The sequence below is a fragment of the Babylonia areolata genome, chromosome 18 (assembly GCF_041734735.1).
Source record: "Babylonia areolata isolate BAREFJ2019XMU chromosome 18, ASM4173473v1, whole genome shotgun sequence".
Classification (NCBI taxonomy): Eukaryota; Metazoa; Mollusca; class Gastropoda; order Neogastropoda; family Buccinidae; genus Babylonia; species Babylonia areolata.
This window is the reverse complement of record NC_134893.1, coordinates 29,001,206-29,027,949: the sequence shown is the minus strand read 5'-3', so window position 1 is coordinate 29,027,949 and position 26,744 is coordinate 29,001,206. Positions and strand designations below refer to the sequence as shown.

Sequence of the window (26,744 nt, the reverse complement as noted above, 5' to 3'; positions counted from 1 at the left end):
TGTCTTAAATAAACAAGGTCATATCATTACCCTTGTTGCCAACTGTACAGCTACACAAATATCTTCAACTCTTTTAAGCAAACATCTTTATTACTGCATAAAACAACCAAAAACATACATACTGTAGTATGTTCTAGTATAAGATATTTGTCGTTTGTACTTAAAAACCACAAAAGACATGGTTTTTCTATTCTAAACAAATAATAAGAAAACTGGGCTACACGATGTTCAAAATAATGTGAGGAGGAAGAATCTCCCCTTCCTCTGCCTCCCCCCCCCCCCCCCCCCCCCCCCCACACACACACACCCTCACCCTAAAAAACAAAAGGGGGGTAAATCTCTGTGTCATTAACTCAATTTCTTTGAAACAGAGGTCACAAATCCCACGGCAGCATATACACGGTCCCCCAAATCATTTAATAAGTAAAAAATCTAACTGCAATGAAGGATCTCTCTGCAAACCTACAAGATTAGAACCTACAAGTACAAGATAAGGACTCCACAAAGAGTCATAAATGCAGACCGTGAAATAAATACAATCCATATTTTCCAACTATACCTTCTCTCTTGATACTGATTTATAGAATTTATTTACAATTATTAGAAAAAAAGCAAAAAAAAAAAAAAAAAAAAAAAAAAGCATGCTTACTTACCAGTATAGAATACACCTTTACAAGTTTACAGGATGCATGAACAATTGTCCAGCCATCAGAGACTGAATCATAAAGCTTACAAGAACTGAGTTCCTGATTTCATCTTAATCACTATGGCATATAAAATGACCAATTCTTTAAACTGTAAAAAACAAAACAAAACAAAAAAGCCCAACAACCAACAACTGAAGAATGTTAATAATAATAATACCGATTAGTTCCTTCAAAAGCAAACAAAACAAAAAGTATCCCATCCCTCCCCCCCCCCCCCCCCCCCCAAAAAAAAAGAAAGAAAAAAAAGAAAGAAAGAAATATATATAGAGAAAAATACTATTCATTAATCCAAGATAATAATGTAATAAAAAAGATCATCAACAATGGCATGAAGCCAGTCCAATAATGCAGAGTTGGTGGACAGTCTGTTGAAGAAAATGACCAACCAATTCTTAATTATCATTATTATGGTCTTTCAAGAATACAAATAAGTGGTCATTTTACTTCATATAAAAACCACAAATGCTGAGTAAAGAGGACATTTTCAAGGAAACAAACAAAGTAAACCCAAAACTCAATGAATCAAAGTGATTCTGAACTCTGTGAAACAGACAGGAAGAATGGGGAATGGTCATTAAAACAATGGCTGCTTACATTACACATACCAAGAAATTAACAAAGCTCACGATTTTGTTAGCATATGTACACATACAATGATAATAATAATAATGAAAAGACTGTACACTCATTGTGCCTGAAGTACCAAGGCACATCATGCACAGACCGTATAAGCAGCAGCACCACGAGTCCACTGCAATTCTGGGTGTATAAAAAAAAAAGAAGAAAAAAAAAAAAGAAAAAAAAAGGAAGGAAAAAAAAGAAGAAAAAAAAAGAAGAAAGAATATTACCAGTGAAGAAAATACTGGCAGAGAAATTGCCAACCATAGCCAAGTATGTGTGAATGCTGCCTTTTAATAATCATAGTCATACACTGAACACACTGATCATACCAGACTTCAAGTTCATGTGCTTTTTTCAAACAAGTCTTTTGATCTTGATTACTGCTTTTGGACACATCAATGTACAAAGAGCCTGAGAGAGAATAGAGAGAGAGAGGGCATGACATGACACAAGCACATACTCAAAAAGTAAAAAAAAAATATGGAAATTGACAGCAAGAGAAACGCTTTGGAAAAGTACAAAGTACACAAAATTTCATTCACAGAACATCTTAGCTGTCTTCAAGTAGCTGAGTAACATGTGCTATGACACACTAGCAGTTAGGTGTTTTGCAGCAAGTGACCAATATTCCTTAAGTTCAAAGCAGTAAAAAAAAAAACCGCACAGTTTCAGCGACACCACAAAATGCAAACAGGACCTTTGACAGGCCAAAGTTGGAGGATATATTAATATGACCCTTTCAGGTAACTAGAATACAACCATATTATGGTTCAATACATGGCCAATATGTATAAATAACACCAAGAATGTACACAGTCTCTGCACAGACAATGTGGGCTGTTGATTGTAGTCTGTGAACCACTTGGCATGAGGTGATTTTAGAGAACAGGTACCGTTCTTAACCCTTTATAAGTGGCTTGCATATGCTGCAAGCATTCATCACCACATGTTCACGCCCATGGTATGTATGTTACACATAAATATCAACAGTCATATGGATTATGGATGAATACATTTCAAGTATGGTAGTCATTTCATAAAACAATGTTCTCACAACTACTCATCTGGTGGCAACTAGGGACCCATGTCCTGAGTGTGTATGTGCGCACGTACATACACTGTATAGTGTGTGTGTGTGTGTGTGTGTGTGTGTGTGTGTGTGTGTACTGATGCATACACAACACATGCTACATCAAACTGAAGACACACAGTCATATACAACCCCCCCAAAAAAAACACCAAACAAACACAACAACAAACAAACCGATATTACACAAGTATGAAACAAAACAAAACATAAAAACCTTTTACATTATAAACATGAGGGATACCAATACAACACATCAGTATATCTTTCTGAGAACAATGCACAAACATTAAAAAAAAATCACATATCAAAGGTTTCCAATCATAATTCAAACAAACAACTGAGGTTTCCATGACATAATTATCTTCATGACATAACCATGATTATGTCCAAACAAACTCCCATCACTGACAGCCTGATGTTCTGGCATACACAAGGGCTGACATTTTGGAGCAGGTTTCATTACCTAACACAGGAAGGAGCAGCCAATGCAATCTGCAATTAAAAAAACACACAAAAAAACTACAAGTGTAACAAGCATTGATACAGCCTTGCCCTATTTCACAGGAAAATAAAGCACATTAAAAAAACAACAACAACAAAACCACACACACAAACACACAAAATGATATGCTTAACAGAATTCTTAAGCAAATGAGGATCCTGATGAGGTGACTAAACTCTATGTCATGAGTTTTAAAAGAAAAAGAAAAAAATCTTTGGCAAGAGAATCAGCATATTCTTCTGATGAGTGAAACAGGAATACATATAACATTTACACACATTCAACTCCCACAGCAAATAAATAGTAAGATGCCTTTTGCAGTCCACCTCAGCTACTAGACCATTCAAGATTTGTGAGAAGATGTCATTTATCACACAGCTTTTCTTACCCACATATCATTTCCAACACTCTTTTCTTTCCTCCCCCCCCCCCCTCCCTCTCTTCTTTTAAACCATTAAGCAGAGCAGTGTTGGCAGGATGTGTATGCATGTATGTGCCCTATACGTGTTAACTGTGAGCAACTGGGTGTACACAATGACTAGACTGATCCTCAATGCACTGATGGCCAGATAACACCTCCCTACCTGCCCCTACCCTCGGTTTTGCACATCTGTCAATTACTTCATATCTCACAGACCTTATTTTCATACCTGAAAAAAGAAAAAAGAAAAAAAAGGCCAACACAGGAAGCAACAACAACAACAACAACAAAAAAACACACAAATATCAGCGCCAACATGGACCTGCTGAAATACAACAGCAAGAAAGAAACTAATGCAATGAATAGTGAGAGCAAATATCTTTTAACCATACTCAAGTCAAAGATCCAGAGTAAGATGCAGGATCAGGTCGGGGAGGGGAAACTGCTTCCAGGAGAATCTATGCTTCCAAACAAAACTTACAAGAAATGATGCCTGAACAATAACAACAAAAAAGATTGTTTTCTGCATAACGATAATTATTTTAAAAATCAGCAGCTATTATTAGCATTTTGATTTATTTGGCTTTCTTTCTAAAGGCAGACAGAAGAGAAATGTCCAGGATCTTAGAGCAAATTGTTGTCTGAAGACATGTGTGAGAATGGCACTTGACTTCAAATGAAAAGAACATGATCTTCCAGAATGAGAACATCAGTTGGGAAATTAATGAGTGTCTGGCCATTAAATTGCTCGTAAATTAAAACTAAAAATGACCTTGAAAAAACATTTTCACCTCAAAATGACAAAACTGAATTCAGTCTGGATACTGAACAATCCACACTCATTTTTCGGTGGCCATAATGTATTACGTAACAATGCTTTGAAACTGCTTTTATGAGACTGATGGACAAACAAAAATGAATGACGCCATACATTTCTCAGTATTCTTTTTTGTCTTTGCTTGGATATCATATAATCAATGCATTTGTTTCCTCTTGCTGCCTGATACTGTTGCATTTCACAGACAGCAGGATCCCGAAGCTGCTCTTGTATGGCCAGCTGAAGGAAGGCCACCGCAAACTTGGAAGACCCTGCAAGCGCTTCAAGGACACCTTGAAGACAAACCTCAAAGCCTGTGACATAGACATTGCTTCCTGGGAAACTGATGTCCTTGACCGCTCTCGCTGGAGGATGCTGTGCTCTAGTGGCATAAAGATGTTTGAAAACAAGAGAACGCTGGCCATTAAGGAGAAGTGTGAGCAAAGGAAGCAGGGCTCAACTTCTGGAGATGTTTTCCCTTGCAACACCTGTGGGAAGTGCTGCGCATCCAGAATCGGCCTCTTCTCCCATATGAGGACACACACCGACAGATAAGTCTGCCTGCCTACTCATCCATCGGTCCGACGGGAGACTCCATCATCATAGAAAATCAATTGTTTCTTAAACAGAGGGAAAATGAAAAAAAACAACAGACTGGAACAGAAGACCATGTGGATTATGAAGACAGTGCTTTGCATATTGACTTAAAAAAATAATCTTTTTATATATCCTTATACTGAAACACTGAGTCAAAAGCTGTATTTGATTACATCCAACTTTATAACACAATTTTTCATCCACTCGATGACTGCAAATCATATTTGTATTTCATAATTTCTTACTGATATAAAGGAATGCCAGATGATAAAAACACACCGAGTACTGTTGCCATAACAGATGGAGAGGAAAAAAAGGTGGCCAAACCACTGATGAGTGTACGAGTCAGTGTAAGGGTTAAGGCCAGAGAGACAGAAGCAGCAGTACTGAATAGGCAGATATCTCTGATGACCTTGAAACTCAGCCAGCTTCTCTGTTCCACATAATCTCATCCCTTTTCTGATCTAGCAAGCAATTTTTGTTGGTTACAGATCAGCTGATCACATAAGGCTGTATCAGGGCTGAAAACAGTCCAGTAAGAAATGTATAAAATAAAGCCCAAACAACACTATTAATAACAACCCCAAAGCCTGAAATAAGGTAACTTTAAAAAGAAAATTAGGCACAAGTGCTGTCATACTCATGCACATAAACCCAGGACATTCCACAGACCTTGACCATTCTGTCAAACATTCACCAGAAGATTAAAAAAACAACAAAAAAAAACAACAAAGGAACCTGAAGAACTGAAAAAACAAACAAACCAACAACAAACCATAACAATCAATCATACATAATACACAAAATTTTGTTAAAAAAAGAAATAAAGAAAAAAAGGCTACAAACCAAGGGGAACTAGAGAAGCAAGGCCTTCAAGACTCACTTATGATATGCACTTTATCTGGTAAAGGAATCTTGAGAAGAAAAAAAACAAAGAAAAGAAAGAGTTAAAATTGTGTTCTGTATTTAATATCAATAGGATCAGGAAAAAACAGAAGAAGAAAAAACCAAAAAGAAGACTTTCTAGTGGGATTGAACCATGCATGTTTGGTTGGGGAGCAAGCAGACTTACAGTGCTACAACACATCTAATGTCATTCAACCAGAATAAATAATTAGACTTACGGTTTTTTGTTTAATGACTTCATTCGAGGTAATAACACAATTTGAATAATGTTATCTAGATCTATTTCGATTATTTATGAAATTCTTTTAAGTCAGAGGTAAAGGAGATACTGCCATCACCTCAGGCACACAGCAACATGTCACTGTTTTCTCCAGATCTACTCAAACTCCTTTATGGCAGGCTCACCAAAACTGAAACATCAGACAACAGAGAGAGAGAGAGAGAAAAAAAAAAAAAAAAAAAAGAAAGAAAAAAAAGAAAAGAAAAAAAAAGTGGAAAAGTCAGAGCTACAGAATACAGGACACATGTAACTGAGTAAAAATTTCCAGACTGTGCAGATATTATCCATAACTGGCACAGGCCACAGCATCTCCACAGGACTGAATTTTCTGATGACTACATCAAGCAGAAGAGCATCACTGAACAGACCTAAATGAAAGGTGTGATGGGGGAAGGACCGCCACAACAGCATTGCCATCCTCTGTTGTGTGCGACAGTGCAGTGACGGAAGAAAGAGGAAAGTTGGGTCAACTTGACCGCTTGAATACGTTATGTTTTCGCTTTTCTTTCTTTCCCTGTGTGTGCATGTGAGAGTGCGTGCATGTGCGCATGTTCCTTCCCTCCCTCATATTCAGTTCAGGTTGTTTTTTCATGCATGTATACCTGCACGTGATTAATCTGAGCTACAGGTTAGATGAAGTAGGCTCACCTGTCTATGTCATTGGCAGCGGCAGATGTTTTGGTCACTGGCATTTGTACCCAGTCAGGGAGAGGTGTTGTTTTTTTTTAAGTCCATCTCCCTTCATTTGGAGTTAAGGAAGGGTTGCCGATTAGGATCAGTGTGTGAGCCTCCAGTGCCACTTCATTTCCTGGGTCCTCATCCAACCAAGAGGTCTGGTACTGTGTTCCAGGGGTTTCATTTCCTTTATCTCATTTTTTTCCCCTCATGAGCTCTTGAGCTCCGGAAAGTTCTGAGTGTGCCTGCAGGTTCCCCAGGTGCCTGTGGTCTTCCCAGATTTATGCAACCCATCTCGTGACCCTCCGCTGTTTTCCTGGGCGCCTGCAGCATTCCCTAGTGCCCGAGTGTTCCTTGGGTTTCACGGATTTGTCCCCACCGCACATGGAGATTGACTGCTGGATAACCTCAGCGCATTGCCTGCCTGCAGGGAGACCACGACTCTCAGTCTGCAGACGTCTTGGAAGTTCATGCGTGCCTCAGACCACAGTGCTCAGGACCAATGTGAACCCAAACATGAACGGTAGAGGATACGTGTGCATGTGTGAGCGCAGTACACAAGAGGGATGTGTGTGTGTTCAAATGTGATGGGATGTGTGTTCCCTTCTTCAAAACCAATGCTTGAACAGTGAGGCGATTTATAATAGAGGGTTAGCAGGTTGGGAGGGAGGGATAAAGAGGAAATAGTTGTTAGGGCCTCACTGCTGTCTCTGTTGCTAGCATGTCTGTGTGAATGAATAAAGTTTTGTATTGTTTGTAAATTCCTTGGTGTTGGCCGTAATCTACTGAGCGTACGAGGATCCTAATGGGTGGGGCCAGCCGGGTTGTAGGTGGGTCCTCAACCTTTACTGGTCATGTGACATCCTCCTTCATAATCAGTATGTATATATAAAAAACTGTCCCAAATTCTGTGGCCTTTTATGCTCTGCTCTCCCTCCACTTCCATGTTTGGGTCGAGTACTGCCAAGGTCTTCTGTGTCCGCAAATTTATGGGGGACTATCGTTGGAGGGACGTGGTGGTGGTCTCTCTGAGGGGGATGTTCACTCAAGTCTGGCTCCCTGATTAAGCGATAATAGTTGTCAGTAGGGGGCTTAGTAAGTAGTGTCCTAAGTATTTAAACCAGAACAGGTAACACCATCTAAGTGACTCAGCAGCAGTGCAGGGTCTCCCCTGGTGTGTGGCCCTGTGGCGACTAACACTGCCCTGTGGATTGCTGATACTGAGACTGACAGACAAAACTGGGTGTGGCTGTGTATGGGGGACAGGGTATAAGCAGCATGTAATGCTACTGAAACAGTGTGGATGGTGGAAAAAACAACAACAAAAAACAACAACAACAACAACAAAAGAAACAAAAAAAGAAACAAAACGAAACAAAAAAAAAAACAAAGAAAGAAACTGGGGAAAGCGAGGCAATGCACTACCAATATGCTCTTTTCAAAAGAGAAACTGTCTGACATATATAACATATTTCAACTGCTACAAAACATGTACATGCATTTACAATTTCCTTTATGTTAACTGTACGCATAAATAAAAACAGGCAAAAAGAATTCTAACATGACAAATCTACTGTCTCTTTGTTTTTCTCATATATATATATAAAAATTTATGGAGTTCTAATAGCCTTGTCTTGTTTGTTTACATAGGTGTACTCTTCTGTAACTTACTGGTAGTTACCTATCTTAAATTGTGGTCCAGTATTAAATCCTCTTCTACGATCTCAAAGGAAAAAAAAAAAAGAAACGAAAGTGAATGATCAGTTTCAAGCAGCCTGCCAACAGAAAACTCTCCTGGCACAGACATAAACCAAATTTGATTACAGAAAGAGACAAGCCACATTTTATAAATAATATCATATTCAAAGTGGTTTTGAAGCAAACATCCAAACTGATGTGAGGCACAAAACAAAACAACAATACCCCCCAAAAAAGCCTGAAAATAATATGCACAAATACACACAAACACCAGCTGGGCACCGACATAAATGTTAACACAGTCGTACAGAAATAAAGAACTGTGAGATCATTCACTGAAACCGGAGAGGATGAAGAGAGGGGAGGTAAGGCAGGGGTGTCAGGGATGGAGGGTAATGATGATCTTTCACATGCACACACACATGAAGGCGGGTAATGGTCTATTATGATCTCTCTCTCATACACACATATGAGAGCAGGTAATGATGGTCTCTCTAACACACACACACTCACACAGGATTAAATAACACCACAGAGCTAGGATCAAAAGGATTAAATAAAAATATGATACAGCTACCATGCAGAAATAAATCATGAACAATAATTAATAAAACAGCTACAGTCACACTAAAAAGCAATAATAAACCCCAAGTGAATGCACAATCAGACCACAAAAATCAGTGTTTCTAGTTGATTTATGGATAGCTTCATCAGATTTAATTCATTTAATATATTTGTTAAAACATATATGAGATCAATATTCCACTCTGTGTTTTCCCTTCAACCACAAATCCCCCCGCAAACCCCCCACATCCCACCAGTAAGATGAACTAAATCCCAACTTTTTTTTCTCATAACTATCTAAGTTGGTAGATCACTGGCTGCCATAAGTGGCTAAACTTAACATGCAAGATACTTGCATTCGCACTGATATGTTTTAAAAATGATTTGTCTGGACAGCAACTCACCTGCCAATAGATCAGCAAATGTGTGGAGTACGGGAGAAAAACAAGTGCCAGTGGGAAACATGGAATCTGAAATGCCAACACTGACTCTAGAGATATGAACAAGTAGCCAAACAGCAAGGCCTGCTTGTCCTGAGCAACATCAAACTGGGACTTGGTTGACCATTAGTGCTGTATTGTTGATAAACATCTTGATAATGAGGAGACTTTCTTTAGCGGAATCTCTGAATCAACATAACTACAGATAAAGTTCTATGTTTAGTTGAGCACTGGCAGTAACTGGTCCACATTACTGCTGCACCATAATTTGTAAATCTACAGTCTGCTTTCATGCATAAATGTCACACATGAAATTTCAAACAGATATTCGAAAAAAAAAGATAAAAAACAACAACAAAAGATTATTAAAAAAAACAAAGAACAGAAACGCAAGCTGATTTTAGATGGTATTTCATAGGTTGTTTGTTCCAGGATCGTACACAGGAGAGTTCAACTATTAAACAGCATACCAGTCAGTCTCGAGGAATTAAAAAAAAAATAACAGCTTGTAGATTATAAATGAGGCAGAAGTCCAAGAGCACAAGCCCTACAAGCTGTCTGTCTTAATTGATCAAAGAACATCTACATCGATGTAATACAGAGTGTGATGCATCATCATGAGGTACAATTATGAGTTAGGCTGGCACAATGAGAGACAAATATGGGGATGGTGGGGGTAGGGGTGGGTGGGGGGGTTGTTGGGGGGTCAGAGGAAGGGGAGGGAAAAAAGGGTAGATCCCAAAACTGAAATAATCAGAAACTGTCCTCACATAAGGATGCTGCTTGCCTCTTCATCTATGGACTATTTCCCATTCTAAAAGATAAAAAGATCACGCCATAAATTACATGCTGCATTAGCCATTACTCAAAGTAAAATTTAAAAACAAAAACAAAAAAAGTTACATTATGTGCTGCATCATTGAAGGTAAACGACAAATCCATAGTATAATCATCAAACATCACAATCAATGTAAACAAGACAAATCTATCCTCTGGGGCTGTATACGTATCACAACAAAGGCACAGCTGTCATTTGTCAGCTGCAGCAAACTATGGTCACCATCAGTCCTTGGTAATCCTAAGTAAATACGCATATGAGGACAGGATGGCTTCATTTCAGGAAAACACAATACCATTACTTAAAGCCCCTTAATAGTGAAGTCATTCTGTTTACTGAGAGCATTTCTAACTCTAGGTCTCTGGATGGATGGAACAATACATTACTTATCAACACGGGCTTGTGAGTTCATTTCATTCGGAGTTCACCTACAAAACACTTTCTGGGGTCATTAAAAAATACTGGGCAGTGTTTTTCTGTATGTATACTGTTGTTATTCATAAATTAATTATTTGTGGGCAAAAAATAATCAAACAGTAAAAACAAAACCTAACAGTTAAATACACATACTCCATTTATATCTTAAATTACTCAAAAAAAGAAGACAGCGAAGACAAGAACAGAGATTTCATAAAAAATAGTACAATATTTTCACAGTTGCTAATGAAAATGTAAAGACACTTGAATAATTTTGTACAAAACTGTTAAGAATTTTACATAAACTTGATACGATATCTCACCTAATGCTTATTTCAGCATGTGGTATAATCAAATAAACTGTACAATTTGCATGATAAAAAAATTTGTTCTATACAATTATAACCCCCCCCCCCCACTCACCCCCCCAAAAAAACAACAACAAAACACTTACAACCCCACCTCCCCTTTCAGGACATTGAAAAACCATGCCCTGCACTGACTCAAAATTATACTTTTTTTTTTTCAAGATACTATCCATGACAAGGTATCCATGATATCCATCCTGTTTGAATTGCATGAACACACAAATTTACAAATGTAACCGGTATATGCCAATATTAAACTGACTCATACAGCATCAACATGTTCCCTCCAAAATTATAATAACAACAGTAGCAGTAACAAAGGAAAGCTCAAACAAATAGGAAGCTCAAATACAGATTCACAAAGAACCTGCCGTTCTTAAAAAAAACTCCAAAAAAACAAAACCTTTGATTCTGCCACCTGTCTTTTCACAACAGAGCATATGACATCATGTGACGCAGCCATAGATGCGTGTAGCAATCGACTGGAACAGGACCACTTGTGTTCATTCATTGGGCAGTTCACTGAGATCAAAACAGCAGCAATATACGATGTTTCTGATGGTGGGGAAAAAAAAACCAGAAGCAGAAGCCGTGCAGGTTCATACCCATCTTTGGTACGGTCCTGTGACCATAGGTTGAGGGTCGATCCAGCGAGTAATGATGGAATCAGTGGTCAAGCTGACACCATGCCGTACTGTAGTGTCCCACATGTACTTGTACTGTGCCGCCGATGTCTTGGCAAAGTCAATCTTTTCCTCCTCCTCCTCCACCCCTTCTGCCTTCTTCTTGCGCTTTCGGCCTGGCTTCACCGCTTTCTCAGCCTCCTCTGCAGTCTGTCCCTCCTCCATCAGCTTCCTGATGCGATCTTCACGCTTGGCCGCCAGCTGGCGCTCATACTCATAGTACCCGTGATGGAAGTAGTTGAGATTTTTGTGCTGGTAGAAGACTAAGCTTATGCGAGTAGGCTGGTAGCGGTTGGGGTTCTTCAGAGCAGTGGTGGCGTGAAGCTCTCTCTTGGCTACCTCAAAGAGTACGGCGCCGTGGGAGAGAGCAATGGCTACCCCGCCGATACCTGGGTCATGGAAGTTTTCGGTGTTGTCTTTCCACTCACACTTAACTACTGTCGGGTCTATCATGGTAAAGGTTGGCTCATCTGGACCCTGACCCAGAGTTGGGGCCACAAAGGACCCCGACTGCATCACAGGCTTGCTCTGAGTAGAACAGTTCGTCTGGTTATCATTGCACGAAGGGGGTGCCGAGGTACCATCACAGCTAGGCTTAGGGGACATAAAAGGGCTGCCAAAGTGGTGGTTATTATGAACACCAGGGTTGGAATGTGGGCGTGGCAGAGTAGGGGACATCATCTCAGGGGGGAAGTGATTGCACTCTCCCGGGGAAAAAGGAGGCAACGATGAACGCGAAGCAGGACGCGAGTGGCTGTTGACTGGGGTGCTGGAAAACGGGTGGGAAGGGCAAGATGGCATCGATGGAGACATGTTACCCAGCTTCCCTGGCTCCAAGATAGCTGCACACTCAGTCAGCAAATCCAGAGATGAGGGACGTCTGCTGCCTGGAGGTCCTGCCTCCCCAGCGTTCACTGACTGGGGTCTGGAGGGAGGGCCCTGGTATGACGACGACTTCATGTTACCACTGTTTCTTCCAACAGCCTCAGTGAGGTGAACAATTTCCTGATCCACATCTGCTGGGCTAGCTGCCTCAGTTCTGTGGCCAGGAGGGAACGGTGGACAACCAGACTGGAAGGAATGTTGTGCACCAGATGAAGAATGATTCTGCTGAATGTCTGCTGCCTGAAAAGGGTGTTGATGTGAGGGTGGCTGATGATGAGGAGAGTGGAGGTTGTTGCTGCCATGGCTGTTAGCACCAGTGTTTGTGCGGTCTGCGCTCGACGAGTTCATCATGGCCTGTTTCTGGGCTGCTGCCCAGCGATCCATGTAGGAAGGGGGCGGAAACACTCCGTGCGCGTAGAAGTATTCCCACACCTTTTCATACATTTCAGAAGGCCCGAATCGCTGCGACATCATCATGTCATCTGAGTTGGATGAGTTCTCTCGGTCCACAAAAAGAGAGGGTGAGCCATCCAGCTTCTTGTCTGGAGACTGCATAGCTGAGCTGTTGTTCCCTGAGACTGAGCCGTCAGTGAAGGACTGGTTGGAATCCTGAGAGTTCAAGAATGAAGAGTCACTCTCTGGAGTGGGGGTGGTGGGGGTGCCAGGAGGGACAGGAGTGGTGGGGGCAGAAGACCCCCTCCCTCCTCCGCTGCTGTTGGGTGAAGGGGTGTTAACGCCTGTGCTGGCCTTGGCAGGGCTGTTCTTCTTTGCCCCGCGCCGCGGCTTCTTGAGTGGGGTGGCCCTCAGGCGGGCCTGGTAAGAGTATTTATGAAGGATTTCCAAAGCCCCTGCCTGCACTTTCTGCATCTGTCCGTCCACAGACCCGTGCTCGTCTGTGTTGTCAAGCACGTACAGAGGAAGCACATGCAGCTGCTCGTCGTCAGGCTTGGAGAACCCACGGTTCTTGGTCAAGGTCACCACCTGGACGCACACACAAGAGTGAAGTATAGTATCCACTTCTCAGCATAGAAACTACTTTATTTCTTCACTTAACTTACTGCTGTATTCTCAATGTAAAGAGAGAGAGAGAGAAAAAGGATAAACAGGTTCGTGTGGATGGTCTCAGCATGGTGAAGCACAGTAACCACTTCTCAGAATAGTAAACACTTCTCATTGCACAACTTACTGATGCATTCTAAATGCGTTGAGAGAGAGAGAGAGAGAGAGAGAGAGAGGGACAAACAGTTTCACGTAGATGGATTCAGTCACCATACACTTAAGAGATAACAGATGCACGTCCCAAGTAGTCATTCAACCAGATCATATTTTCACATTGACTGTGATCAAAAATGATTTTAGAGTGTGAATCATATAAATTGGCTCACCACCATCTTAAAACTTGTGTATTTTAATGATAATAAAGAAGAAATTTCATTATAACCATAGACAGCAGAAGCAAGCAACAAAATTAATGCATTATATCTCTGCGCATAGAGCAACACTTTAATGTATGATATACAATCTATGAAAAATGGACAAAAGGTAAAAACAGTGAAAAATGAATAAAACAAAACAAAACAAACAAACAAAAAACCCCACAAAGAGTGGAGTTCAGTAAATTGTACCAACACCAGATCACATCATATAAAGTAATGTTGAACTTTAAAACAGGAGTTGACCTCATGCCATTTGTTGGGTCTGTTTGGAAGTAATACTGGCAAATGAGCTTATTTTAGACGTAAATACTGCATTCATTGAAAAAGATGTGCTGGTTATTTCTGAGGGAAAGATAAACGACTGTACCATGTAGATCAGGTGGCTCATCCCACAGAGAATGAATACAAGAATATTGAAAAAAAAAAAAAAAAACCCAAAGAAAATTTCCTGTTTTCACTGTTTGAAGCAGATAATGAATTGTTTTGAACTGAACTAAACTGACAACGCACCACGGTGCTGCCATTCTGCATGTTGTGGAAGTCCTTGTGGGAGTGGGCGCAGAAATCCATACAGGCTGTCACGCCAGAGAAGGGTTTCCCTTTCTCCTTGCCCAGCCGGCACATGCTCGCCGTCTCCTCAAAGTAGGTCTGATGGGAAGAAAGACGACGACTGAATGAGCATATGAAGTTAACAAAATAATTATGCAGTATAACAAATGTTCTCAGAAGTGGGCACTATTTGTATGCATTGTATAGGACTAAACTTTGAAATGTGATTGATGAATATTCATTGTTCTGCCTGTGTTCTTTTGAAGTTCAGAGGGGTATTCTATGTTCACTTTCCAATGTGTAAAATGTATTAAATACTGTAAACCTTATATTGTTGGGGAAAAAAGAAAAACATATGGTCAATATACCTTTTTTTGCGTATCTCTCTTTATATATATATATATATATATATATATATATATACATACATATATATATATTTATTTTGTGTGTGTGCATAAATCAGCATATTTTTTTTACATTCCAAAATAAAATGAAATTTGTCTCCAATCCTGACATCTTACACTCTTTTGCATATTAGTAATTCATGTGGCATGTCATTTCCCTTTCCCAGTTCAATTTATACCTTGTGACAGCTGCATCTTAATTTAAAGAAAGTAATAACATGCATGTTTGGTAAACATGATTTAACTTTCTATTAAAAAAACAACAACACAAAAACATATTGATACTTTCTGTAGTATATCCATTTATCATTCTGCTCCAGGGCATCTCTCCCTACGAGTTAAAAATTCTCTTTCAAAGCCTTCTGAAATTTTCTCTATCCTTCAATGACTTAAAAATGACTTCAATGACACACCTGGTTGCGGTAAGCATCCGGAGCCACAACTTTGTACAGAGGGGCAACCTTGGTCGCTAAATCCTGTAGATGCTCTTCAATCTTTTCCTCCTGGGGAAAGAAAAGATGAAAGAAAAAAAAATCAACTCTCCTTACAAAATAGAAGTCTCATAGATATTTGTTGCCATTTCATACACAGCATTATGTGGCAATTCAATTCTGTGTAAATCAACTGATGACTTTTATACCATAATCTGTAAGCGAAATGGATCACTACATGATGAACATTATCAAATATATCATGATCACTGTGATATGTTTGAATCAGATGCACCACAGTATTTTTCATGTTACATAAAATAAAAATTAAAGGCAATGTAATACTTAAATCAGCTGGGATGTAAAGAATATGTATTATTCAATTACTGTGTTAATCAATGCTGCTCTGTTCTGTGTGAACAAGTGATGAAACACAGTTGTGTGTGTGTGTGCATGTGAGGGAGGGGTGTATTGGTGTGTGTGTGTGTGCGTGTAAGATCCTTCTTACACAGTAAGTTCAATGACTTCTATTAAATGCTGGCACACAAACGATGAATCAATTTACCAAAAATAATAAGAAAGCATGACACTGAACAGATTTCACAAACCTTTATCAATGACATGAAACTGAATTGTAAGTTTTCAACACAGGGTAACATTTTTGTGGTTATACACAAGCATTTAAGAAAAAAAGAAAAAGAAAACACACACACACGTAAAACAAAGTTAACATGCAGTTGAAACCGAGTGAAACATCACAGCATTTTCTAATTTTTTTCAATCACACAATTATACTTTCTCTCCTTGTATGCTGTATCACCTCATTGGTATCCTTCAGTTTAAACTTGCGGATGACATTACTGCGGGCGTACTTGCACCTGTTGAAGTACATACTCCAGGAACAGCCAAATGAGAAGGAAGCACCTCGGCGAATCATATCCACTCCTTGACAAGCACATGTTTTGCTGGAAGACAAAAAAACAACAACAAAAAAAAAAAACAACTGTTAAAGACACCTTGGTTGAACCATCCTGTACTAAACACACCTGGAGAGGCATATGCATTGCAAGAAGACCCCCTCCACCCCCACCCCCCTCCACAAAAAAAAAAAAGAAAGTTTTTGTTGTTGTTGTATTTTTGGTTATGAACCACCCTCTATTATCTAATATCTAGTGTTGCTTTGTAGTTTTTACTCTCGTATCACCACAGATCTCTCCGTGAGAAACTTTGACTATTCTTCTGTCTTTCCCTCTCTCCCCTTTCTCTAAAAAAAAAAAAGTTCACTTTCTTCCTCCCTTTTTAAGTCTTCATGTGTTTTTAGACTGATCAGAGGACTGGTAATGATTATTGCTTTTATGAAGGTATAACCGTAACAAACTGGGCTAAAATTAAAAGTCAATTCATATGCCTTCATACATGAATGACACACTTCCTCTCCTTTCACTTGTTGTCATTGTTGCATTATGAATGTGTCATTTAACTAGTTTAAAAAAAACAGTTCACATATTATGTAGGGAGGTGGCCTAGTGGTAATGTGTCCGCTTAGGAAGCAAGAGAATCTGAGCATATCCACAGTCGCCAATACTTTGAACCCCTCCACTAGACCTTGAGTGGTCGTCTGGATGCTGGTCATTTGGACGAGATGATAAAATGAAGTCCACTGTATAGCAAGCACTTACTGCAAAAAACGAATTCATGGCAAAATTCTGCAGGAAAAATCCACTCTGATAGGAAAACAAATACACATACAGGCAGGGAAAAAACCCAAAAAAACCCGAGGAAAAACAAGGAAAAAGAAAAGAAAAAAAGGTTGGTGTTCTCACTGTAGCAATACAGACAGACTAAATTTCACATAGAGAAATCTGCGACAGAAGAGTAACACAACACAATACAGCAGAATACAAAACAATCCAACACAGAAAACCCTACGGTGTTCAATGTGAAAGATGGCACACTCTCTCACCTCTCGTTGGTGCCACAGCGGCGCTCTGTTTCAAAGCCGTACTTGGTGAGAGTGGAGACCAGGTAGCCATAAAGCGTGTCTGCCTGAGAGCTGGCCACCCCTTCCCACGCCACAATTACCATCACAATGTAGGCTGCTTCACAAAAGTGACCCGGCCGTTTCCTTGCTACGCACAAGTATTTCTCCTCTGGGCCTGATCGACGAATGATCTGTACCAGAAGTCAGTAAGAGAAAAGTTTTTCAACTGAACAAATTACCAACAGCAAAGTGTGAATTAAAACAAAACAAAAAGAATTTCATGAGTAAAAACAATATTTCTATTTGTTATCAAATAAAACAAATAAAAAGAAAGGTGGAAGTAAGAAAAGATAAGTGAATAGTAGGGACTATCAAATTTTTTAAGATCATCTTGATCCCCTTCATTATCGTTCGAACAGCATCTTTTCTTTTCGGTGAAATGCATATAAATATGTCAGTGTCTTTAATTTTCATCTGACATTCAGCAGATACACTGATATTCTGGCAAGATGCATGGTGATTTGTTCACCTTTACTTCTGTCACTGAACACTGATATGGCAACTGTCGAAGGCTGGGCCAACCCCAACTCACTCTTTCCCTACTGTAGTCAACGACAGTTGGGCCTTTGTGAGACAGCAAATTGTTGCATATGCATTTTGTATCTATGTGTGTATGTGTGCATTTCTGTGTGTTTGTGTGTGTGTATTTGCAAGCTTGTGTTGGTGTGTGTGTATGGGTGCGTGCAGGTTTGCTGAGCATGGCCCATTAAAAATGGTGTTTTTTTTTAATTCAGTCATTTGCCTTCTAGGTATCTTTCCCTTTACTATATTTTTATGCATTTACATGTATTCTGTCTTATCATTTCATTTTTATGCTGATGTTTTACACAAACCTAAAATAGGCTCTCAAGGCCTGAAGAAAGAGTTGAGTTTATGCAACTGCCAAACATCTGCTGCTGCTGTGCAGTATGCTCTGACTCCTCTCCTTGAAACTAAAATTGTTGATTCTATGTGGGTGAGGACTGTGTTGGACAGGTGTGTTCCGGGGAACTGTAACCAGGTTGGTCTGCTGGGCAGATGTGAACATGGCAGTGGAACCCCTCTCTTCTATTATTTCCCCAGACCCTCCCTCCTTTTCATGTCAGCCAGCACTCCAGTCCATTTGGGATTGTTGCCCGGGAGGTGGACTCACCACATTATTGAGAGGAATTGTAATCTCAGTCATGTTGCCCGGGATGTGGACTCACCACATTATTGAGAAGAATGGTAATCTCAGTCATGTGCAACTTATTTTTGGCATGCACTCAAAAAGGATAAAGGTATTAGTAGCAGGTGTGCACATATGCTGAACAAATGATGTGGAAAAGTACCTATCCTATCTAGCCACATATGAACGATGGACCTTCAGACACCTAGGATGGAAGCCCAACACACTATTCACTCCACTGTCACGCATGGAATTCCAGGAACAAAGGCAAAGAAAACATTGAAGGGATAGAACTCTGTCATGACTCCAGCCAGGCCAATGCAGTCACAGCATGATTAATGCCCTTGGTACTGTCAACCACCGGCAGTTAAAAATTAAAAACCCCAAGTGAAACATAGTTGTTCACTGATCAATGGAAATGTTCAGAAAAATTGACTGATAAACTGATGTTGGGGCAAACCAACAGCACTGGTCAAGCAGTCCAAATGGCAGATGGATTAACAGACCACTGAACAGACTGAAGGAACCAAGTGAAATTGCAACTAACACCCCTGGCACTGTTGCACTTGCAATGTAAACAGGTGGTGTTAGTAGTAGTGGTAACAATAATGATAATAATAATAATGATGATAACAATAATCACAGGTACCACAAGAAAACAACAAGAGGAAGAGCTGAGTGAGGTGACATGCTGATGATCAGAAAGGAAAACAACCGTAACACCCTCCCTTCCAGTTCAGTCTGCTTGCTTTGTGCGCATTACAAGAGCAAACCTTCAACAAGGGGTGCCTCTTGTGAGGCAGTAACCAGACTTGAACAGGTTACCCAAAGAGGTGTCATCAAAAACTGAGCCAGCATGAGACTGAAGCTAAAATGACATTGTAAAGTCTGCTGCTGCAAACTGCCATGCTATGTTGTCTGTGCACTGTTCAAGGACTTCCCCTGATAGGGAGTTATCTCATCCTGTCAACTTTGAACTTGTGATAACTATATTCTCCATTAATTTTCCTTCAAGAAAACAAACTTTTACATACTTTTGAGCATAAGTTTAATTTTTGTGATTTTTTACATATATTTTTTGAGGTTGGTGATTAATTTACAAAAATCACAAATAGTTATGGAAGTGAAAGGGTTAAAAGGTGTTGACACAAATGAAACTGGGGCTAAAAAGTAACCATTGACATCAAGAGGGCATGTCCATCAAAAACTTTCCATAGAATATTTATAAAGATGAAAATTCATGAAGACGCCTGAAACTTAAGTCTAACTTAACATAATCATTTATCAACAAAGTTTCAGTGAGTTTCATCAAGTAGTTTTATGAGATGCAGATATCTTATTTGGGCAACCATGAATATTGCAATTTAACTCTCAAGACCCTCAGGCTGGGAGTGCTTTTCTCGAGTAAAATGGTCACGGTGCATTCAGTTGGGTAAAGACAGACAGACAGGTGAAGAAAATCATATAGTGATCAACACCAACAGCAATGTTAGGGGGTATGAAACCCAAATAAAGCATATAATGGAGACATAATTGTGCATATTCTCACCCATTTGGCAATAGGGCAGCCTTCCTGAGTGCGTCCTTCCTTTCCAGTATAGTGCACCTTTTCCAGCCGAATTGCTTTACCAGTCAGCCCCGTTCTACACAAAATAAAACCATTTTCTATTAACAAGAACTGTCTTCGAATGTCAATGATAATGTTAAGAGTAATACGGAAATCATACCGTAATATAGTTATGTGCATGTATACATAAATTGTTAATCTTTAACCTTCAAACATACCCTAATTCTGGTGATGCAACTGTGCCTGTCTGGCGTGTGTGATGTGTTTACTTCCCTAGGTCTAGTACCAAAATACAGTTGTCAGTCATGATGCATGGTTCTTCAGGTTGTTGACAAAGCCATCTGAGTCACATCTGTTTACAGATGACATATTCTCCCATTGTGGCTTATCTGCCTCATTACCTGATACCTCTGCAATGACAAACTGACCAAAGCTCACCACACAGTCAAAACAGGGAATATGGAAAACGAAGTTCAAATACAACAATATACACTGACTTACTGTACACTGATAATATATATTAATCACTTTATCTCAAGCTGTAACTTTGCTGATCAACAAAGTAAGATGTAACCAAATCAACGTGTGCTGGATCAAGGGTGGATAAAATATAATATATATAGATATGGAAGACTGAAATGGATCATCTATCTAAAACCACAACATTTTGGAACAGGCCAGTGATTTGCAATCAAAAATGATTTCAGTAAAACACAGTTGTCCTGAATGAGATGAGAATGCTATGAAGACAAAAGACTTTGGCCCTACATCACCTGTTTTCATTTAATTCCCAGAAATGAGTGAGCAGTTAACTTTTTGTGCTCTGCCACTTTTCAATCAAAGCTATCTGCTCTTCCATTTATCTGTTTTTCTGCATGTCTGTATGAAATGGCCGATGAATCCTTTCAGTTTACAACATTATGACTGTATCGTGTATGCTGATGCATGCTAATTGCTATGAATCTCAATGCTACTTATCAAAATTATTTTTGATTATGTTTTAAAAACTCCACAACCAAATTTCATAACAGGTTTTGTTTAAATTCAAGTCAAACTAGTTAAGTATTAAAAGAATACCTTTCTTCCATCATTCGTCGCAGACTGGCCATGTCTTTGGCGACGCCCAACTGCGAGTAAAATGGCCCTTCCATGCTCTCATTGAATTCATCTGGATATAAATACACAAAACAAAATGAGTAAGAAAAAAGAGATAACTATTGTTTATTTTCTCCCAAACAGAAGAGATTTGCTTGTTGTTCTGTCAAAACACCTAATATCAGGCATGTTAGTATGTCCCAACAGAATTCTATGTGAGAAAATAAGAAATATTTTAATGCTTATGCAATTCTGTTTTTAGTGCAGTTGATAATTAATGTCAGTGTGTGTGTGTGTTAGGGAGGGACATTTATGTGTGTGTGTGTGTGTGTGTGTGTGTGTGTGTGTATGAAATGCATTTTATTTTAATCTAAGCCTTATTTACTTTATAGCTTTTATAACCTTTAACGTGCTTTTGCATTCATATGAACACACTAGATGTTTTCCATTGTCAGATAGTGGTTGATATGTTTTTTTAAGGCATGTTTATAGTCAACTATGATGTAAGGCGCTTTGAGCAGCATTGGTGCTGGATATTGTGCCATAGAAAAACTATGTATTATTATTACTGTTATTATTATATGGGACATAAAGATTTGTATTAAAAGAAAAAAAGTAAAATTTCATACAACTTTTTGTTTTACAAGTATATGAAATAATCAGTCATGCCAAAAAAGGAGAAAAAGAAAAAAAAAAATTAAGTAAATATAATTATAATGAAAGTGTGTACAGAAAAAGAAAAAAAAACAGTTAAGCAAAATGATTATAACGAAAGTGTGCACAACAGATGTAGATCTAGATAATGTGTATTTATTTGTATTATTTTAAAGTGCAAATTGAAGGTTTTAGTACAAATCCTTTAATTGAATAATCACATGATCATAAACAGTTTAAAAGCATAATGCAGAACATCCATAAGACATACAGGTCTACACCTATACCTATAAATGCAACAACTGACTGACTAGTCTAAGTTACTTTCAGTTTCATCAGACTTTGGGTAACCACGAAAGAACCACATACTGAGACATCAGCCTAAATAAGCACAAACTGGTGCACACAAGCTGTGAAAAACCTGAAGATAACCCATGTTGATATCACTCTTCAATCATTACATCTACTCACTGGCTTCTCTTGCAATGATGCAAACTTTCTAGGTACGATCTCCAAAGTCAAACTATTCAACCCTGAAGTGGCCCCAATGCTGTCAGCTTGGCTTTACAATGTTATGCTTAGAATGTTTGATTTCATTTGATATCTCTTAACCTCCATCTGCCCCTACTGCAAAAAGGGGGAGTGCAGGGGCGGGGTGGGGGAACTGTCCAACTTCTTTTGAAGATGTGGTAAATACTGTTAGTTCTACTCTTAAGAAGTATATTCAGTAATGTCCCTTGGACTAGATACTTTGATTTACACTAAAAAATTATTGAAAACAACATGATTACAAACCAAAAATTTAATTCATTTTTCAAATTAAAAAAATATGGGAAATGGGAGAGAAAAAAGACAAAAAAGGCAGTAATTAGGTATAAGAAAAGGGAACAAAAAGAAAGAGACAAATAAAATCAGAAAAAAGATGTCAAGATTTGTGTTCGAAGTAATTTATATTCATATTCTGATAGTATTTTAGATGATGAATTCAACATCACTTCCAAACCCTAATCTATAAATGTTTAAAATATTCAACAACTGAACAAGCAACATACATTCAAAATACACACTCATACAAAGCCCACACTTGCACATGCATGACATATGCACTACTTACAGTTTGGACCAAGGCAGCTGCATTGTGGCACTGTTTCCACCCTGTTATTCCGCAAGCGATCATCCAGCTCCTCTACTGGTGACTTGGGGACAAAACCTGACTCCACCTTGGGCTCTGGAGTTGATGGAGGACGAGTGGTGGCTTGGAATTCCCTCTTCAAGCCTGGAAACGATCCATTCTTTACCAGTCCCACGTTTGGTTTTGCTTTCTTTGCCACTGACCCTGAGTTAGTTTTGCTGGCTCTACCGGATAGGACGCTTGTTGAGCCTACTGATTTTCCAAAGGCGCCATTCTCTTTTTTCCAGGTCTGAGGTTCTGTGGATGGTTTTCCATTCCACCCATTTATCAGAGTCGGAGTATTTTCTTGAGATGCACATTTTCTGCCTGGGGATTTCTCCTGGGGCAGCCACTTTCCATTCTCATAAGGCGCACTGAAAGATCCTTTGTCTGACGCTGTTGGTGACAAACCCCAGGCTGGCGTTTTGCTTTGGAAAGATGGGGTGCTTCCCTGTGTATTGTAGTTGCTTACAAAATCTTGAGCAGGACCACTTTTTACCAGATTGCCTTGTGGTGATGCTGTTAGAGGCATTTTCATGTTGTTGTGTGTCGGTGGAGGTGTCATCCCAGAGGAGTCCAGTGGTTTCACTCTGCTGCTGTTTGCTGTGTTCAACATTGTATCGCTCCCAAGTGCTGCTGCCTGTCCGTGAGCCAGATAACTGTCATGCAATGTACTGTCATACAACGTCCTGTCTTGTGACGCGCTGTTGTGATGCGTCACAGGTATGTTCAGTGATGTATGTATGCTGTTCCCAAAGGCAGGTTTAAAATCCAACCTTGTCTCATCCCCCAGGGGTGATAAATCTGTCCTGTTGTTCAGAGTGCTGCCCTGTCTGGGGCTAATTGCTGGGTTGTCTGCAGATGGTCTGGGATGAATGACTTCACCGCTACTGGCTTGAAACCTAAACTGTTGCTCTGGGTAGGGTCTGACAGAACCCACATCATTTGCACTCAAATCAACACACTTACCATGCATGGCTCTGACACCGTTGACACTGTTGTTGTTGGGTAAACCACATCCAGCATTAAAATTCACCTCTTGTTTGATATTTTCATGGTTGTTATCAGATTCTATTACATCACTAAGAGCACTGCTGATGTCTCCTACAAACTCTTGGGGTTTGTTAACTTCCATGAAAGGAATGTCTGAATATTCGTTCCTTGTGAACAAGGTTTGATCAAGTGGCGTGTTTGTTTGGGCTTGTGGCTCAGTTCCTTGTTTGAAATTCACTGTTTGGGCTTGTGGCTCAGTTCCTTGTTTGAAATTCACAAAGTTCACACACTGTGACTGGCTGCCATTTGAAATGTGACCCACAGAAGAATGAGCACTATCCAATTTCATGCCAGCAAAAGCACCAAAGGGGGGCAACGTACCAACTGGTGTCACACCTCCAGAAAGTGAACTGGCTGAAAAAGGAGGAGATTCAGATGATACAGATTTGACAGGTGATTGTTTCTTTGCAGTTTTCTGTGATAAGAATGAAGAAGAACTGGGAGACGGCATGTCACCAAAAACAGAATTGTGCAAAGGTGGTTTGCTTGGTGCACGTTTCTTTTTGGGCTTCTTTGCTGCAGGCACGGGTGTGCTGGGGAGTGATGGCTGCTTGGAAAGAGAAACGTCATTTCCTGAGATCATATCAGCAGTCTCAGACATTGGAGATGTACCACGGCAGTGAAAATCAGTCATCAGGGAAGGATTTGTGCCCTGATGTTTATCATCTAACAGTGTGTTTGGTGCCGGTAACTGGGGCACTGTACTTGTGTGGGCTGCTACTTTTTCATCTGACCCATTCAGCCACTGTGGTGATGGTGATGATAATGATGATGACTGATGAAACAAATTCTGCATGGTACTCTGAAGGCCAGGTAAGTGATTTCTATTCTCCACTGCTGATATGGATGAGGGAAAACTTGATGGACTGGGATGACTTACCGGCTGCAAATCAGCTAAGGTTTTCAACTGCTGCCCATGGTTTGGAGCTGAACAAACTGCTGAGACATAAGGTTCATGAGTACTGTCCACAAAATTCAGACCCTGCGAGATGTCCAGCTGACCACCGGGAGTGGTCTCCTGATCTCTGTTCAAACAGGCACTGTTGCTGTTTGTAGGTAATGGCGGGATGAAATGACTATGACTGTCTGATTGTTCGTGAAACTTAGAAGCATCCGACTGCTGATGAAACTGAGTGCTGTCAGATGTTTGATGTTGATGAAACTGAGAAGTGTCTAATGGTTGATGAAACCGAGAATTGTCCAACTGCTGGTGAAATAGAGAACTGTCCAAGTATTGATGAAACTGAGTACTGTCTGTCTGCTGCTGATGACACTGAGCAGTGGGTTCTTTTGTGTCTTTAGCTTGCGGAGTCAATGCTTCATTTTGGTTTTTAACGTGGAGTTCTTGACTGGCTGAGACAGCTGCAGGCTGCTTGCCAACAGTGACGGTCACAGCTTGGGAACTGTGTGCTGCAAACGTAGAATGGCTGTGATCATCTGGCTTCCCACTAGTATTCCCGAAGTTTTCTGTTGAAACTGCATTGCTTAAACTATGTGAGAATGAAGCTGTGGTATCATTTCCAATAAGAGGCAATGTTCTCTGCTTTTGATTATCATCTAGACAGCTGCCATCTGATACAGAGTAAACAGCTGCTCCCCTCGGTTCAGGCAGCACTCGATCACCACCTTTACTCTCACTCACATGAGCAGGCAGCTGCAGCTGTAATTTCTCAGACTGATCAAGAGATGAATTGTTGGAGAGTGGGGAGACGTCTAACCCTGGTAAACTGGGACTGGACACTCGGGAACCAGTCCTAGAGCTTGTCCTGGAACCACTGTCACCTTTGTCCTGAAGCAGTCCTGCAGGGACGTGTTTTGGCCGTGAGGCACTGTCCACTGACAGATGCTTCTTTGAGCTGTGCTGGCTGGCGTGAAGGTTTTCAGCCGGCGCAGCATCTTTTACCATTCCTTGTGCAGCGTTTGCTGCAGCAAACCTTTTAGCTTCCTCCTCAGCTTCTTGTATGTGCTGTGGCTTAGCAGTCCGTCGTCTTTTACAAGGACTGGATGAGCCTAGCATCTTTTCTCTTTCAATGATTTCCAAGATTTTGGACATGGAAACAGAATCAGAGGCCTCTTTGGCTTTCCCTTCTGAGCTGCCAGAGGAAGAAGACACTGTGCTGGTCCTACTGGCAGGACGTGAGGTGGGCATATCCAAGGATTCAGTGGACAGACATCTGTTCTGGGGTACAAGGTGGAGTGAGTTGGTGGAAGTGGCAGCGGAGGCAGTGGTTGGTAAACAAGGGGTGCTGTGTCCACCAGAAGGCAAAGAAGAATTGCTGTCCCCACTGCCAGACATCACAGAGGTAGGGCTTTTCGTGTTGAACCCTTTGGTTTCTGTGAAGTGGTCTGTGCGCGCTTTGAAAATGACTGGACGGTGACTTCCCCCAGTAGCAGCAGACTGGTTACTGTCAATCATAGATGCCAGCGAAGGAGAAAAAGGTTCCAGTTTTGAAGGCTGCAATGGATTCTTTTCTTCTCCACCACCATTCTTTTTTGGCTTCTTTTTCTTCTTGGCCTTTTCAGAGGTCAGATTTGCATCAGGGGTAAAGGCGCCATTTGGGGACAGCTGGGTGCCGGCTGCAAGAGGCTGGTGGCATGCTTGCTTCCCTCCCTGCACCTGATCCACCTGCTGACAGACAGAATCATTTTCCAGCCTTGAGGAGGGGTGGTTGAAGTACTGCTCT

The 26,744-nt window shown here is 40.3% G+C and overlaps 1 protein-coding gene across 1 annotated transcript; it reads right to left on the bottom strand.

Annotated features, from left to right (window-relative positions):
• Nucleotides 1-11,502: 11,502 nt before the first annotated feature.
• Nucleotides 11,503-26,014, bottom strand: LOC143291927 (uncharacterized). The gene is made up of 8 exons (XM_076602067.1): nt 22,951-26,014; nt 21,165-21,255; nt 20,070-20,163; nt 17,296-17,504; nt 16,153-16,297; nt 15,315-15,404; nt 14,456-14,593; nt 11,503-13,490 (listed from the first exon to the last, which is right to left on the bottom strand). The coding sequence occupies exons 1-8, from the start codon at nt 25,964-25,966 to the stop codon at nt 11,541-11,543; spliced, it is 5,733 nt and encodes a 1,910-aa protein (XP_076458182.1). The 5' UTR covers nt 25,967-26,014; the 3' UTR covers nt 11,503-11,540.
• Between the last annotated feature and the right edge of the window lie 730 nt (nt 26,015-26,744).

Coding starts and splice junctions, on each gene's coding strand:
- LOC143291927 (XM_076602067.1), bottom strand. CDS start 25,966: ATGGTAAAAGATGCTGCGCCGGCTGAAAACCTTCACGCCAGCCAGCAC. Junction 16,298..17,295: donor CGCTGTGGCACCAACGAGAG/GTGAGAGAGTGT, acceptor TTTGTCTTCCAG/CAAAACATGTGCTTGTCAAG. Junction 13,491..14,455: donor TGCAGAATGGCAGCACCGTG/GTGCGTTGTCAG, acceptor GTGTGCGTCCAG/GTGGTGACCTTGACCAAGAA.